Source organism: Heptranchias perlo, unplaced genomic scaffold (genome assembly GCF_035084215.1).
Source record: "Heptranchias perlo isolate sHepPer1 unplaced genomic scaffold, sHepPer1.hap1 HAP1_SCAFFOLD_60, whole genome shotgun sequence".
In the NCBI taxonomy this organism is placed as follows: domain Eukaryota; kingdom Metazoa; phylum Chordata; class Chondrichthyes; order Hexanchiformes; family Hexanchidae; genus Heptranchias; species Heptranchias perlo.
The window spans coordinates 3,637,244-3,655,032 of record NW_027139623.1 but is presented as its reverse complement, the minus strand read 5'-3'; the positions used below and the strand labels follow the sequence as shown (position 1 = coordinate 3,655,032).

The window sequence follows — 17,789 nt, the reverse complement described above, 5'->3', positions numbered from 1 at the left end:
AGCATTGACTGTGTGTACAACAGGACCGAGTATCCCAGCACTGACTGTGTGTATAACAGGACTGAGTGTCACAGCATTGACTGTGTGTATAACAGGACTGAGTGTCCCAGCAATGACTGTGTGTATAACAGGACTGAGTGTCACAGCATTGACTGTGTGTATAACAGAACTGAGTGTCCCACCGTTCACTGTGAGTATAACAGGACTGAGTGTCCCAGCATTGACTGTGTGTATAACAGGACTGAGTGTCACAGCATTGACTGTGTGTATAACAGGACTGAGTGTCCCAGCAATGACTGTGTGTATAACAGGACTGAGTGTCACAGCATTGACTGTGTGTATAACAGAACAGAATGTTCCAGCACTGACTGTGTGCATAACAGGACTGAGTGTCCCAGCATTGGCTGTATGTATAACAGGACTGAGTGTCCCAGCATTGGCTGTATGTATAACAGAACTGAGTGTCCCACCGTTCACTGTGAGTATAACAGGACTGAGTGTCCCAGCATTGACTGTGTGTATAACAGGACTGAGTGTCACAGCATTGACTGTGTGTATAACAGGACTGAGTGTCCCAGCAATGACTGTGTGTATAACAGGACTGAGTGTCACAGCATTGACTGTGTGTATAACAGAACAGAATGTTCCAGCACTGACTGTGTGCATAACAGGACTGAGTGTCCCAGCATTGACTGTGTGTATAACAGAACTGAGTGTCCCAGCACTGACTGTGTGTATAACAGAACTGAGAGTTTCAGCACTGACTGTGTGTAAAACAGGACTGTGTGTCCCAGCACTGACGGTGTGTCTAACAGGATTGAATGTCCCTGTGCTGACTGTGTGCATAACAGGACTGAGTGACCCAGCTTTGACTGTGTGTATAACAGGACTGAGTGTCCGAGCACTGATTGTGTGTATAACAGGATTGAATGTCCCTTTTCTGACTGTGCGTATAACAGGACTGAGTGTCCCAGCACTGACTGTGTGTATAACAGGACTGTGTGTCCGAGCACTGACTCTGTGTATAACAGGACTGAGTGTCCCAGCACTGACTGTGTGTATAACAGGACTGGATGTCCCAGCACTGATGTCCGTACAACAGGACTGAGTGTCCCAGCATTGACTGTGTGTATAACAGAACTGAGTGTCCCAGCACTGACTGTGTGTATAACAGGACTGAGTGTCCCGACAATGAGTTTGTGTATAACAGGACTGAGTGTTCCAGCAATGACTTTGTGTGCAACAGAACTGAGTGACCCAGCAATGGTTGTGCGTAGAGTGCACATGGGCTGTGGGCGGAGATATATGGGTTGGGTAGAATCCATGATAGGTTGGAGTGACCTGGGGTTGTTGGTGGAGATTAAATCGGTTTGAGGAGGTTACAGAGATATGGAGAGGGTGAGGACCATAGAGGGATTTGAAAATGAGGACGAGGGTCTTAAAATCGAAGCTTTGTCGGACCGGGTGCCAATGTCGTAACACATGAACAGAAACTTACGGTTCACTGCCCGGCAGACAGGTGGGGAAGACATTGATGTCCGCGGGGGAACAGTCAGGGTCACAGCAGCAGTCGAGTTCGCAGACTCCGCCAGTCATGTCACAGGTACAAATTGGAACGGCTGGAACAAGACACACACAGTGAGATCTTACAACAGAGCACGGACGCTCTCAAAGACCACCTCCCTCCCTTGTCTGAATCCACGATCGCCGTCTTCACCATCTCCCAAAATTAATCTGCAGACTTATCCTCCCACTGCTTTCTACTCACCGAATTACAGCTTCCAGATACCCAGCACAACCCACTTAATAAATGATAGTAATTATGTGGAGAGAATAGAGAAGCTGGGATTACTCTCTTTGGAGCAGAGAAGGTTCAGGGGAGATTTACCAGAATGGTACCGGGGATGAGGGACTTCAGTTACCGGGAGAGACTGGAGAAGCTGGGATTGTTCTCCTTGGAGCAGAGAGGGTTAAGGGGAGATTTAATGGAGGGGTTGAAAATGAGGAGGGGTTTTGATGGAGTCGATGGGGAGAAACTGTTGCCACAGGCGGGAGGGTCGGTAACCAGAGGACACAGATTGAAGGGAATTGGGAAAAGAGCCAGAGGGAGATGAGGAGAATGTTTTTAGGCAGCGAGTTGTTCTGATCTGGAATTCACTGCCTGAAAGGGCGGTGGGAGCAGATTCAATAATAACTTTCAAAAGGGAATCGGGTCAATCCTTGAAGGGGGGAAATTCGCGGGACTGTGGGGAAAGAGCAGGGGGAGTGGGACTAATGGGATCGCTCTTTCACAGGGCCGGCACAGGCGCGATGGGCCGAGCGGCCTCTTTCACAGAGCCGGCACCGGCGCGATGGGCCGAGCGGCCTCTCTCAGTGCTGTTTGATTCTCGCTCACTTTTGGGCTCCGACCCACGGCCCGTTTGACGGGGAGGCGGGAGAGTGACTCCCCCCCGAGCCCAGCTCGACACCGGGCGCTGACAGAGTGGAGATTCACGGGGCCCGCAGGAGGCCCCGAGTAACTTCCCCCGTCTCCCCACCCTCCCCTCTCAGGCCACTCCCGGGTGCGGGCCCTCCCTCTGTCGGCCTCGCCCCCGCCCACAGCACCGCCCGCCCGCCATCATCTTCCCGGCGCCGGCCTGTTGCTAAGGGAACGCGGCACAGGAACCGCGCGACGCATGTGCGGCATCCCTCTGGACCGAGCGGCACATACGCCTCGTGACGTCAGCGCGCAAAGGTGGGTGACGCTTCAGAGTGTCACGTGGTGGAAGGTGTCAGCCCAGGAGTCGGCCGGAGGAGAGAGCTGTCAATCAAAGGGCCCGGATTCAGCACTCACTGCGCACAGGGTTTGGAGAATTTGTTTAAAATGCAAAATGTGCAAGAATGAAAGAAAATTAGAAATGTACCAAAAAGGGAAAAAAAACTGCAAATACAATAATCTGAATTTAAAACAGAAATGTCTAAACTCACATAAGGCTGATGGTCTGGGTCCTCCCGCCACTATTAGTCTTATCTACCTGGGGCATAGGATGAGCAGAATGCTTGAATGTACCTTTTTTAAATGCAGATGTATGGAATGGACCAGCGAGGGAGGCTGTGGGGCCTGATTGTATCAGCAATTTCCAGAGAATTGGCGAAGTACCTGACAGTGGTACCTTGGGATACGACAGCCTCGAAATTTAAAATTATTTTGGTACATGTGCACTCGCTTTTTGTGATTGCTGTACCTGGGCACCTAAACCCCTTTGCTCCTCTACAGTCCCTAGTTTCTCACCATTAAGAAAATTCTCCTATTTCTCACTTGGTGCCAAGTGAATGTACAGAAGGCCGGTGTTTATGCTCTGCATGAGCCTCCTGTCACCCTTCTTCATCTAACCCTAACAGCATATCTTTCTATTCCTTGGGATATGACAGCCTCGAAATTGGGATCTTCAATGTTGTTTTTGATACATGTGCACTAGATTTCCAAACTTCGCCAGTAAAAGTAATGGACTTTTATTGTTTGGTGTACCTTGACACCAAAGCCCCTTTGCTCCTCGACAGTCCCAATAGATGCTCTTTGTATTACTCCCCGCATCTTTACAGTCTGGCAGTGTTTACTCTCTTCACTGTCCAATAACAACAGAGACGGCGAGACTGGAACTTTTTTTTGTATTTCAAAATATAGTTTATTTCATAAAATTTAAGGATGCACACAGTTCAATGTAAATATGACAGTTACAATTCAAAATAATCAATAAAGATTGTGCACACGACGATTCCATTTTTACAATTCAACACAGTATATATTTTCTCGGACATGATGTACAATACAAGGTGAAATAGCCTTACACAGTGGCCTTTCCCCATAAAGCCTTTGCCTGGGCCGCACCTCGCTTCAGTGTGTCCCACTGCTGTCGGGGGTGCACCCCTCTTCGACTCCATGGTATAGGGATCCTGTCTCTGTGGATGGGGGTTATCCCCTTTTACCCGAATACATGGATCCATTCGCCCACATTCATGTTAGTGTTTGGCAAACACTGTCTGATGTCTTTCACACACCTGTAGAAGCTTGGGGTCAGAGACGTAGGGGGTAATTTCACCTTCACTGCTTGGGCGGTAAACTGACGGAGCAGAAATTAAAATCGGGCCGGTTCTTTCAGCGGGGGGACGGGGGGGGGGGGGATCCGCTCCACCAGTTCAGCCCCCCGCGATGGTGAAAATTTCCCCTCCACGTGTTGTGAACCGGTGCAGTTTGAAACAATGAACCAGCTTGTGGTCTTCGAAGATTGATATTAGGGCGGAGGTCAGGAAAGGTGTGGCCGATTTTAAGTATCCCCGCCTGGCGGAAATGGGGTGGTAGAGGCGAGTAAATGGTGTCAGGTCACTTACCGCCCCTTTAACGTTGGAGTTCCTGCCTCCACCACCGTGGGTCGGGTCCTGAGAAGAGCGGCCGGAGCAACACCCACCTGTTTCCGGGTCAGACCACGTGTAATATGTAAATCAGAGTATTATGACGTATCTGGGACAGTATTTAAATTTGGTGACGAATGGGAGGAGGAGCCGCCCTATCGATGGGCATTGAGTGATCCAGAACACTGAGAAGTTTATTGTTAACTTATATTTTTTGGAGTAAGGATGAGCCGGAGAGCTTTCCCTTGGCCTGCTGCGGCCGTGAGAAATCTCCCGGCCCCTGATCATCTCAGAAATGTATCAGGAGGTTTCCTCATAGATCTGTGTAACCAGGCCCAGCCTCATGTCCCATTAAACTCCCTGCAGTGAGTTAACATTGCTGCACAGCAGCTCAGAGAGGAAACGATCTCCGGAACTCCCCACTGGAATTTGAAAATACATTAATATTTTACCAGTCAGTAACGGTCCGGGTGTTGGTCCATTATTATTCTGTTCTGGTCAAAACAAATGTCCCAATGAACAGGACGCTGTCTGACCCTGACAGCTCACCCTCAGTCCATCCCACCGGGCAGTCTGTATGATGGGAAATAATCATCAATCGAAAAGGAGGATTTGATTTTATTCATTTCAGGATTAAACATTTAATATTGAAATCATATTATTTCCAGACTAATAACAGCAAATAATTTCATGTTAGAATCACATCTTGTATCATTTCACAAACACCGCATTTGTCGGGTAAAATATAATTCCTGTCTGCTTTTTTCCAAATTTATTTCAAGTATTCGATTGATATCAGTTACTTTAGTGAACTCATTGATGTCAATAGATAGTAAAATCAGGCGCGGTGAATAACGGGCGCCCGATCCGCTACCGCCCGTCTTAGGCCACCGCCAAACGTGAAACTCTAATTGACTCTAATTAACTTTTTATTTAATTTCGGATGGAAAGACTTCAGACGTTTCTATGATTTAACTAATGTAACAATTAGATTCAGTGGGTATTTCACCCCGTTCTTCAACTCCTCTCTGAATTTAGTCTGGGTCACAGCATAAATACACGTGTTGGTGCAGGAACTGAGAAGTTGAAGCATGAATCCGGCTGACTCAATGTCACTGACCGTATAGAACTGGGCGTCTGTTATACGCAGAGAGATAACATAAAAAACTCCAGTGCTCCATAACAATATAAAACTGCCTGATATACTGAAGAGTAAAATGATCGATTTCCTTCGGTTCTCCATCTCTGGGTCCTTGTGATTCTCTCCATTGCTGCGGCCCCGGAATCCACTGCGGACTCTACTGGCCGCTAAAATGTGCCTGGCGGTGAGAACATTGAACAGTAAAATCAGAATGCATGGGAGACACGGCATTAACACAAGATTAAACAAGTCAAACGCTGCCCATGCGGGTGAAGTCAAAAACGTCGGTTTCAAGACACAACCCCGGGGTACATTGTCCATTATATATTCCCGCCCAATAACAAAGTACCAGGGAATGTTTAGTAAACAGCTCAGCGCACTCACCACCCCGATAACAACAGCCGCCGTTTTCTCGTTGCAATATTTTGTTTTCAGCTTCTGACAACAAATGGCCACAAATCGATCAAAGGTGAAAATCACTGTGAACCAGACAGAGGCCGCTGTGGTTGCATAGATCAGGATGGCGATGAGACGGCACACGGGGGTAATGGTCAAGAATGAAACTGGGAAATAAATCTCAACAATGCGCCACATTATGACATCAGTGATAACGACCAGGAGATCGGCCGCCGCCATTCCCACCAGGTAGCGAGTGATACATTTGGAGAGTCCGCACTTTCCTCGGGACAGGATCACAATCGCGACCAAGTTAACTGTAAGAGAGAGAAACGGAAGGAGAGAAATTAATGATCAGACCTGCAGCCAAAGCAACAGTTTGAGAGGATCTGAGGTGAAATTTCCAGCTTTGTTGCTGCATCAAACGGTGGAAACTGATTCACTGACCTGGGCAGCGCTTTCGGGCAGAGAAATGTTTTCAAACACAATTATGAATAATGAATTGGGAAATTGATACAGAGAGTGAATAAAGTGAGCACCAGATCCACTGGAAGTGCAGAGTGAGGGGGCAGTGCCGGTGGGGAAGGGAGGAGGGTTTTAAACACCGGGAGTCCAACAGGTTGAATCCGGATTTGGACTCCAGATGGACGGGAAAGTGAGCGAGGGCAGCGAAGGTGAGGGGACAGGGGGAGGTTTGTTGCTCTGGGTGGAGAGAGCCGACTGGGGCTGGCACAAAACTGGAAAGACCAAGATCCGTGGGGGTGAGTTTGAGGCTTCGGATTGGGTTAGAAGAGGCAACTGGAGGCCGAGCGAACGAGTGCGTTTGGGAGGGAGACCAAGGAAAAGGACATGTATGAGCTGGAGGGGAATCAGTAGCAGATAGTTTGGGAAAGCGAATGAACTGAGGGAACGGATGAGGAGACAGAGGATTCGATGCCGTGGGAGGAGAGGCTGGGATTCACAGGGAGAGACTGCAGGAGGGTGTTGGAGGAAATCTAATCTATAGGTCCAGCTCACACAATCCAATTGATGAATTCAACCATTAATTTCTGTGGATATTGGTGTCAATGAACTGCTCGTTGGTTACATAATGTGTTCAATAAATTTACTTGCATATTCAACGAAAAATTACATTAAAATACAATCATTGAATTCGCCTCGTTCTTTATTGAATAAAGCTGACACATAACTTCTCGAATACAATATCCCCATAATTCAAAGCGATAAAGAAATCAATGATCCTATTCTTTAAATACATTTCAATTATGTTTATGTATTCAATCAGTAAACAAGGAAAAGGAACATTCACATAAACAGACTGAGGATCTGATAGTGATAAACACACCCGGAGAGAGTACAATAAAACTCTCGCAATCTGACAACATCCTAATAACACCTTCAGGTCACATTTTATTTTTATAATTGTACTGGAAGTTTCAGCAGTTCATTCCGATGAATTATTCACACCGCTGCTGCTCTCTCTCCCCTTTCTCGTTCTCCGTGTGTGCATTTCTCTCTCTCTGTCTATCTCTTCCTCTCTTTCCTTCTCACCGTCCCTCTCGTTTTCCTTCTCAGTCGCGATCTCTATCGCTGCAATCGATCTCTCCGCACTCTCTCTACTCTTTCTCAATGCCCCTTTCATTTCCTCGTAAATCCGAACATCCTGAGACAGTTTTCTCTTCACCAGCCCCGTGTTCCAACGATTCTATTCTCAGTGTCAGTTTGTTAAATGGTGAAGCCTCTGTGAACAGTTTAATGTTTCTGCAGATATTCCAATGTTCCACCAGTTCACCTACACTGTTCACTTCATCCGCAATGCGTGGAATAAACAGAATCGAATGCCTCTTCAAGACAAACCTCACAATATTTGAAATTCATTCTTCTGTAATTACAATGCACAGCATTAGATGGCGGCATTGGTCAATTAACAAAACACCAACATCACCGCTGCTGCTAAAAATCTACAGATAAATAGAAATGCTCATGATTTGAACAGATGAAGTGAAACATGACCTCAAAACATTGCATTTTACAGTAAATTCATCCACAGTAAAGCAGGGAATGAGATTGAAAGAATCAGCAGCAAACTCAGTTCAGTAACCAGACATCTGATGCGGCGTCAGATACACACAGAATGAAATAATATTTCATCACAGTGATAACCAATAAATACATTAAAATCCCAGTTAAACTGAACCATATTATTGTGGAGGGAGGACATTGCGCTGCCTCCTTGTAACACTGAGACCGTGAGCTGTCTCATTATCAATCACTGAAAACACATTGATGAAAAAATATTCCAGGACAGGTTAGTTCCACAACATGAAACTGTTCACAGCTCCTGATGGTCTGAGACCAGCTCTTAGCCCAGACACCTGATTCTAATAAGTTAGGTACAGAGAATAATCCAGTAACAATGCCATGGTTGGACATACAAGATCGTAATGCATGTAATGCAGCTGCTCGAAGACCAAAAAGAGCAGAGACTTAGGACAGAACAGTCCACTGTGTAATACATGACGGGAGAAAATAGAGTGCCAAGTACAGCAGCAGATTTAATAACGATTTACACCATGAACAGCTGAGGTAATGGCTTACCTGGAACTCCAACGGCTGCGAGAACTGGATAATAAATACATTCTATCAGATACATTACTGAATATCCCATTTCTGTGAGAAGCAACGATTTCTGTTGGCCTGGAAACCGCAGCTCCGGCAGGCACTCTGTGTGGATTCATTACAGCGATCCCTGATTTATACAGGGGGAAAATCTCCACTGACACGGTTATACCCCTGATCATTGCTATTAGTTACAGTCATTTGAACAAACAGGCCACATCAGCAGCTTTGACTCCGATGTAAATGATGACGTGGATATATCACAAACTTCTCAAAGTTCAGAACCTTGTCTTAATGAGACTTCTCTCAGGAATAAAGTTAAAAGCTGTGCTCAGAAAGGACTGGTCCAACAACAATGAGCGGCTCCATTTACAGTTTTCATATAATTGTATTGACCATGTTCACTTTTACCGATTCAATTATAAATTTTATAGATTTCTCCACATTATACATTGAATCCAGGGACACAAGCAGACCCGTTTCACTCTGTTCCTGCAGTTTCCCAGTGAAAATATGAATGTTGACACGAAGACAGCCTCTAAAAGAGACCCCATCCTTTCAGGCAGTGCTCAACAACACTCCGTGTGAAAAATGTTCTCCTTATTTCCCCTCTAGTTGTTTTGCCAATTATTGTAAACCTATGACCTCTGGTTATCAATCCAATTATTTAATTACCCCTATTTGCTCTATAAAAACGCCTCATTATTTTGATCACCTCTTTTTGATCTCCCCTTAACTTTTCTGCTCCAATCTCTCCACATAACTGAAGTCCCTCATCCCTGGTATCACCCTGGTAAATCTCCTCTGTACCCTCTCCAAGGCCTTTACATCCTTCTTAAAGTGTGGTGCCCAGTGTTGTACACAATGCTCCAGCTGAGGCCTAACCAGTCTTTTGTAAAGGTTTAACATGACTTCCCAATTTGTGTATTCAATGCCCCTCTTCACAAACCCGTGTATCCCATCCGCTTGCTTAACCACCTTATCAACTTGCCCTGCCACCTTCAAAGATTTGTGAATATGCGCCCCCAGGTCCCTCTGCTCTTCCACCACCCCCAAAATAGTACATTGAGTTCCATCGAGTTACTTCAAAACCACAGCACAGAAACAGGACATTCGGCCCAACTTGTTTATGCCAGCATGTATGCTCCATACGAGCCTCCTCCCTCCCTACTCCATCTAACCCTATCAGGATACGATGTTCCATTATGCCCCTTGTGCTGATCTAGCTTCCCCTTAAATGCATCTACGTTATTTCCCTCAACTGCTCCTTGTAGTAGCGCATTGCACATTCTTACCACTCATTCGGTAAAGAAGTTTTACCTGAATTCCACATTGGATTTATTAGTGACAGTCTTATATTTACTCCCTCTAATTTTATACTCCCTCCCAAGTGGAAGCATTTTCTCTACATCTACCCGACCAAATTCTATCATTATCTTAAAGACTTCTATCAGGTCACCCCTCAGCCTTCACTTTTCAAAAGAAAAGAGTCCCAGCCTGTTCGGCCTTTCCTGATCAGGATATCCCCTCAGTTCTGGTACCATCCCTGTGAATCTTTTTTGCAACCTCTCCAATCCCTGTATATCCTTTCTATAATATGGAGACCAGACTGTGCACAATAATCCAAGTGTGGCCGAACCAAGGCTCCACACAAGTTTAACATAACTTCTTTGTTTATCAATTCTATCCCTCTAGAATTGAACTCCAGTGCTTGACTCGCCTTTTTGTAAACCTGCGTCGCTACTTTTAGTGATTGGTCTATTTGTGCCACAAGATTTTACTAAAATTTCAAAATATGCTTTATTTCATCAAATTTATTGATACACACATTTCAATGAAAATGTCACAATTACCGTTCAAAACAATACAATACAGATCGTGCAAACTAAGACCTCATTATTACAATTCAAAACACAGTACATATCTTCTAATACATTCTGTACCATACAAAGTGACATGTCCTTACATGGTCGCCTTTCCTCAAAGAAACTTTACGTAGGCAGCACCTCACTTCAGTGCGTCCCTCAGAACATACTCCGGGACCTTGGAGTGTACTATTCGGCAACACTCGGTCGTGGACAGCTCCTTCAACTGGAATCCAAGCAGGGAGTGTCCCTGGGAATCCTCAACATTGATTCTGGACCCCATGAAATCTCATGGCATCAGGTCAAACATGGGCAAGGAAACCTCCTGCTGATTACCACCTACCGTCCTCCCTCAGCTGATGAATCAGTCCTCCTCCATGTTGAGCACAACTTGGAGGAAGCACTGAGGGTAGCAAGGGCACAAAATGTACTCTGGGTGGGCGACTTCAATGTCCATCACCAAGAGTGGCTCGGTAGCGCAACTACTGACCGAGCTGGCCGAGTCCTGAAGGATATAGCTGCCAGACTGTGACTGCGGCAGGTAGTGAGCGAACCAACACGAGGCAAAAACCTGCTTGACCTCGTCCTCACCATCTACCTTTCGCAAATGCATCTGTCCATGACAGTATTGGTTGGAGTGACCACCGCATAGTCTTCGTGGAGACGAAGTCCCGTGTTCGCACTGAGGACACCATCCAACGTGTTGTGTGGCACTACCAACGTGCTAAATGGGATAGATTCAGAACAGATCTAGCAGCTCAAAACTGGGCATCCATGAGGCACTGTGGGCCATCAGCAGCAGCAGAATTGTATTCCAGCACAATCTCTAACCTCATGGCTCGGCATATTCCTCACTCTACCATTACCAACAAGCCAGGGGATCAATCCTGGTTAAATGAGGAGTGTAGAAGAGCATGCCAGGCGTAACTAAAAATGAGGTGCCAACCTGGTGAAGCTACAACTCAGGACGACATGTATGCAAAAGAGCGGAAGCAACATGCTATAGAAAGAGCTAAGCGAGTCCACAACCGACGGATCAGATCAAAGCTCTGCAGTCCTACCACATCCAGTCGTGAATGGTGGTGGACAATTAAACAACTAACGGGAGGAGGATCTGAAAACATCCCCATCCTCAATGATGGCAGAATCCAGCACGTGAGTGCAAAAGACAAGGCTGAAGCGTTTGCAGCCATCTTCAGCCAGAAGTGCCGAGTGGATGATCCATCTCGGCCTCCTCCCGATATCCCCAACATCACAGAAGCCAGTCTTCAGCCAATTTGATTCACTCCACGTGATATAAAGAAACGGCTGAGTGCACTGGATACAGCAAAGGCTATGGGCCCCGACAACATCCCGGCTGCAGCGCTGAAGACTTGTGTTCCAAAACTAGCTGCGTCTCTCGCCAAGCTGTTCCAGTACAGCTACAACACTGGCATCCACCCCACAATGTGGAAAATTGCCCAGGTATGTCCTGTCCACAAAAAGCAGGCCAAATCAAATCCGGTCAATTGCTGCCCCATCAGTCCACTCTCAATCATCAGCAAAGTGATGGAAGGTGTCGTCGACAGTGCTATCAAGCGGCACTTACTCACCAATAACCTGCTCACCGATGCTCAGTTTTGGTTCTGCCAGGACCACTCGGCTCCAGACCTCATTACAACCTTGGCCCAAACATGGACAAAAGAGCTGAATTCCTGAGGTGAGGTGAGAGTGACTGCCCTTGACATCAAGGGAGCATTTGACCGAGTGTGGCACCAAGGAGCACGAGTAAAATTGAAGTCAATGGGAATCAGGGGGAAAACTCTCCAGTGGCTGGAGTCATACCTAGCACAAAGGAAGATGGTAGTGGTTGTTGGAGGCGAGTCGTCTCAGCCCCAGGGCATTCCTGCAAGAGTTCCACAGGGCAGTGTGCTAGGCCCAACCATCTTCAGCTGCTTCATCAATGACCTTCCTTCCATCATTAGGTCAGAAATGGGGATGTTCGCTGATGATTGCACAGTGTTCAGTTCCATTGGCAACCCCTCAGATAATGAAGCAGTCCGAGCCCGTATGCAGCAAGACCTGGACAACATCCATGCTTGGACTCATAAGTGGCACGTAACATTCACGCCAGACAAGTGCCAGGCAATGAACATCTCCAACAAGAGAGAGTCTAACCACCTCCCCTTGACATTCAACGGCATTACCATCGCCGAATACCCAACCATCAACATCCTGGGGGTCACCATTGACCAGAAACTTAAATGGACCAGCCACATAAATACTGTGGCCACAAGAGCAGGTCAGAGGCTGGGTATTCTGCAGCGGGTGACTCACCTCCTGACTCCCCATCGCCTTTCCACCATCTACAAGGCACAAGTCAGGAGTGTGATGGAATACTCTTCACTTGCCTGGATGAGTGCAGCTCCAACAACACTCACGAAGCTCGACACCATCCAGGACAAAGCAGCCCGCTTGATTGGCACCCCATCCACCATCCTAAACATTCACTCCCTTCACCACCGGCGCACAGTGGCTGCAGTGTGTACCATCCACAGGATGCACTGCAGCAACTCGTCAAGGCTTCTTCGACAGCACCACCCAAACCCACGACCTCTAGCAACTAGAAAGACAAGAGCAGCAGGTACATGGGAACAACACCACCTGCACGTTTCCCTCCAAGTCACACACCACCCCGACTTGGAAATATATCGCCGTTCCTTCATCGTCGCTGGGTCAAAATCCTGGAACTCCCTTCCTAACAGCAATGTGGGGGAACCTCCACCAGACGGACTGCAGTGTTTCAAGATGGCGGTTCACCACCACCTTCTCAAGGGCAATTAGGGATGGGCAATAAATGCCGGCCTCGCCAGCGTCGCCCACATCCCATGAACGAATAAATAAAAAAAACACAGGGAGCGTTGTAAATAAAGTTGGTGAGATGCAGGCTCAAGTCGCCACATGGGACTATGATCTAGTGGCAATAACAGAGACGTGCTTCAAAGAAGGGGAGGATAATATTCCTGGCAAGAAGGTATTCAGGAAAGCTAGAGGAGGAAAGAATGAAGTGGGGGTGGGGGGCAGTATTGATCAAAGAATCTATTAGAGGACTGGAAAGGTATGATGTATTTGAGGGGTGAAAGACAAAATCTATTTGGTTAGAATTAAGGAATAGCAGAGGAGCTATTTACGCTATTCGGTGTATACTTTAGGCCACCAAATAGTGGGAAGGAGATATAGGAGAACATTTGCAGGTAAATTACAGAAAGATGCAAGAACTATACAGTAGTGATAATGGGGGATTGTTGCACACCAGGACAGGCAAGACTTTCTTTACCTCGAGAAAAAGCTAACGGTCTTCACTGGTTATAATTCAACGGCTCCCACCCGCAGCTCCTCAAGGTGTTTTAGTGAAATGAGACTCAATTATCTATGCAACACGTGACCTTCCTCTGAAGCTCAAGGATTCGCAATATTTCTTGCCGGCCACTGCTACAATGTGCCTGAGCATTTCTCGTCCCGTCCAACCGACAGCCACGTGACTGATAACGGGAGAGTTCGAAGAACGGCGACCTGAAACAGGAACGATGGTTTCAACCCATCCCAACTTCAGGACTGTGGCATGTGCAGAAATCTAATAGGACGGATTCAAATATGGAATTGCTGGAGAGATGGGCGGGGATATGTTTGGTGACAGCATATACTCGGACTTTTGAGAGGGTAGCGGAATTGGAAATGAGGTGTTGGAAATGGTCGAGACTGGATTTTTGTGAGGAGGGGTTAATGCTGCTGTTTTGAAAGGGAATAGAACAGTACCTGAGGAGAGGGAACCCTTTACAATGTCAGCTAGAATGGGGGGAGCTAGGGAATTTGGGTGGTCAGAAGTTTAATGGGAGCAGGTGGTGGGAACCATATACAAGATAAGCTCGTAGAGAGCGTAGGAGAAGACAATAGAGATGGGCGAGGCATCAGGGCTAGAGCAGGAGGAGTCTGGGAGCAGGTTTGGTTTAGTGGAAAAGGGGAACGGGGAATACGGCAGACGCATCTGAACGGATGGTCTCAATCTTAGTGACAAAGAATTCCATGAGTTCCTCACTCGTTTTTGGAGGTGAGTTGAAGGTTGGGGGAGGGTGTAGGGCATAAAGGTTAAAGGAGACGATTGGTAGTGGACAAAAGGAGCCACTGAATATAAATTGGCTCTCCAGAGTCATCTTAGTTTTTGCAGAGGAGAGTTCTGCCTCACAGTGCCGAACAGTGCTTGATTTGGTCCAGCCAATTGTGCACCAGATACGATCAAGGGCTGTGCACTTTGGTCTTGAGGGAGTGAAGATGGGGCCATAACAGGGTTGGTGAGAGTATAGGTTTCACTGGGGTGAAGGGAATCAAAGTTGTCGGTGGGAGGATGGTTGGGAGATTGACAGCAACAGAAGCATTTTAGTGAATGGAAAGGAAGGAAGACAGGAGCTTGACCAAGCAGTTGCAAGTGAATTGCAGAGAGTTTCTCCCCTTGTCGGCGGATATGGAAAACAATGGGGTTGGTAGGGGGTATGAGGGTGTAGGTGGTGCGGAATAAAAGGGAAAGGTCGGTGATTAACTAATCTGTGATTTGGACCATGGGAGTAAAGATGTAGATAGAACGTTCGACAATATGGGTAGGAGAGTTAATATGGAGGGAGAGGTTTATGGCGTGTATAAGGGCAGCAAAATCAGTGAAATCAGAGGAGAGAGGGGCAAAGTGATTTGAGGTGATAATTGGAATCACCGAGGACGAGGAGTCGCGCAAAGCTGATCCTGAGAGAGGAAAGAAGCGAGAAAAACTCGGGGAGAAAATCGGGATCGGTCTTCGGCACGTGAGAAAACAAGGATTTTAAAGGATAGGTGGAAAAGGTGGAATAGGGTGAGATGCTTGAAAGAGGGCAATGTACTTGGGAAAGTACAGGGAAAGGGCGGCGGAGTGGGACTAGCTGGATTGCTCTGAATGATGCCGGCGCGGACTCGATAGGCTGAATGGCCTCCTTCCGTGCTGTAACCTTTCTATGATTCTATGATTCGACTAGAGGAGTAGGGGGGAGACCAAGGTGGGATTTGTTAATGAGCGATACACCGACACCCCGGCGGATTGTACCGGGCAGGTGGTGGAAAGCATGGTTAGGTGGGGAGGCTTCAGTAAGGGGCAAGATGTCGCCAGCTTGGAGCCAAGTTTCAGTCAAAGCCATGATGCCAATGCAATCGCCCACAATCAGGTCCTGGATGCGGAGGTCCTGGTTGGTGAGTGAACGGTCATTTCGGAGGGGAAAGTCGGAGAGGGCGGTGATTGCTGATCCACTGGCAGAGTCTAAATGAGCAGTGGGGGCATGTCTGAGGTGATCGAGCGGGTAAGGTGTTTAGCAAGATTATAACCCCAGTGGGTGCACTGGGAGGGAAGATTAGCAAGAGATGAGGATGAGGCAGTTGAGGTCGCTGCTCCTGAGGAGGTAGTGATGAGCGCTTCGGTGGACCATTTGGAGACTGCCCAGTGAGGCAAAGACGGCAACTGTGAGCTTATCCAAGAGGGAATAGAAGCCTGGGATGGCGGCAGTAGGAAGGGAGAGGGGCAGTGATGGGTTGGCGTAGGGACTGTGGGGTGGGAGGAAGTACATGAGATGGGGGAAATGAAAAGTGGCATGACTGGATGACAGGAAGGGGAGAAGATGGAGAGAAGGGTTACAGAACAAAAAGAGTTGGTAATAATGGGCTTGGGTCGGAGTGACAGCCATTGTGCTCACGTGAGTGCGCACATGGGGGAACTGGGGTCACAAACGCTTGGCAGAGATTAGGAGAGTCATGTCCTGTTTGTAAACGAAGGACAAGGAGTAGACGATATAAGAGAGCCAACAGTTAAATATAATTTAAGTTCTTTCCTTTCTCTTGGGATGCGGAGCTTTTGAGTTTATTGAACCATCCAATTCAAAAAGGCCTGCACGAACTACACAAACACAAGTGCTGTGTCAATAGACTTCAGTGAAACCATTGCATTTATTTAGAAACTGAAAGCTTACTATTACTGTACAAACAAACACACATGACTTTATAAAGCTTTTAAAAACGTCTTAAATGCCGGTAACAGCAACAATGTACCCCCTGCTACAAAGATAATCAAGATCCCACTGTGATACCGCAATTAATTTTCATCTTTATTCTCTGGGCGTTAAGCTTCGCCCGGGCGGAGCACAGAGAGGAAAATCTGGCGCGGGGGCGGGGATTCTCACAGCTTGAACGGAATAGAGCACATTTAATTGCAATGGAAAGAAGAACAGTCGCGCCAGATTTTCCTCTCGTTGCTCCACTCAGGTGATAGTTAAAGCCCAGTCGGTAAAAGCATCAATCTGCTCACTTTTACACCAATTTATTCTGCGCAGATTTCACTTTCTTTCGGAAATAAAATAGCAGTAAAGGAGGGAGCAAAGATGCTCATGCATGTTTTTAACCTAATTTAAGTTTCTCATGGCGAGATCCCTTCTTTAAACTTCTGGGTTACAAAGAAGATTTATTTTACTAAAAATGTTGTTTTTACCCTCCTAGCGGATGGCGGGAGCCGAAAACCTTCGCGCAATTGGGCATCCCCCTATAGCGTGATTAATCGACCAGTAAAATTCATGGACTTGGGGCCAAGTTTGTGATTTGCGCCCGGGCTGCGCGGAAACAGCGATTCAGTCGCAATTATCTGTGTTTAAAAATGTTTAAAGGTTTGATAGTGTAGATAGGGAGAAAGTATTTCCTCAGGTGGGGGGATTCAAGACAAGGGGACATAAACTTAAAATGAGAGCCAGGCCATTCAGGAGCAAAATCTGGACGCCCTTTTTCACACAAAGGTTAGTGGACGTCAGGAACTTTTTCCCCCAGTAAGCTTTTGTTAGATAAGTGTATCAAGGGATATAGAACAAAGGCGGGTAAATGGAGTTGCGGTACAGACAACCATGAGCTAAAAGAATAGGGAAGCAGGCTCGAGGGGCTGAATGGCGTAATTCTGTTTGCTATATTCCAAAAGTGCCGTTTATATGAGACTTAAAGTAAACTATGTACCAGGCAAGAGGTAGGACATCTCCTGTAGATTACATTTCTCTATATTGCTTTCTACAAATACAAGTCTCTCTGGATGATATTGAAATGGGTCAAATGCTAATGACCATCATGTGAGCCCGCACTGGTCCTCTTGTTGAGGGGGGTGCACATTGTGCCCGGGAGACCTGCTCATTTTCTACCGTTTCACCACAGCGTAGGTGCTGGATTCCTCACCGAAGGATTGGATGATGTTTCGCTGACCCTGAAATGAACGGTGCAATTGGTCAGATATGCAATTGATAACTTAAAATATGGTAACAGTTCAACGAAATTATATCAGCAGATGAACGTCCGCAGAA

The 17,789-nt window shown here is 46.8% G+C and overlaps 2 protein-coding genes and 1 long non-coding RNA gene across 3 annotated transcripts in view; all 3 read right to left on the bottom strand.

Moving 5' to 3' along the window:
* Nucleotides 1–17,789, bottom strand: part of LOC137316793 (zinc finger protein 850-like) — a 512,000-nt gene that overhangs the window by 226,017 nt on the left and 268,194 nt on the right. The gene's annotated exons all lie outside the window — the stretch shown is intronic.
* LOC137316818 (uncharacterized) overlaps nucleotides 1–17,789 on the bottom strand; it is a 181,828-nt gene that overhangs the window by 70,888 nt on the left and 93,151 nt on the right. The gene's annotated exons all lie outside the window — the stretch shown is intronic.
* Nucleotides 16,404–17,789, bottom strand: part of LOC137316666 (Fc receptor-like protein 5) — a 37,932-nt gene continuing 36,546 nt past the window's right edge. Inside the window, exon 13 of the mRNA XM_067980512.1 lies at nucleotides 16,404–17,692. Coding sequence (XP_067836613.1) covers nucleotides 17,627–17,692 — 66 coding nt within the window. The 3' untranslated portion in view covers nucleotides 16,404–17,626. The remainder of the gene's footprint in view (nucleotides 17,693–17,789) is intronic.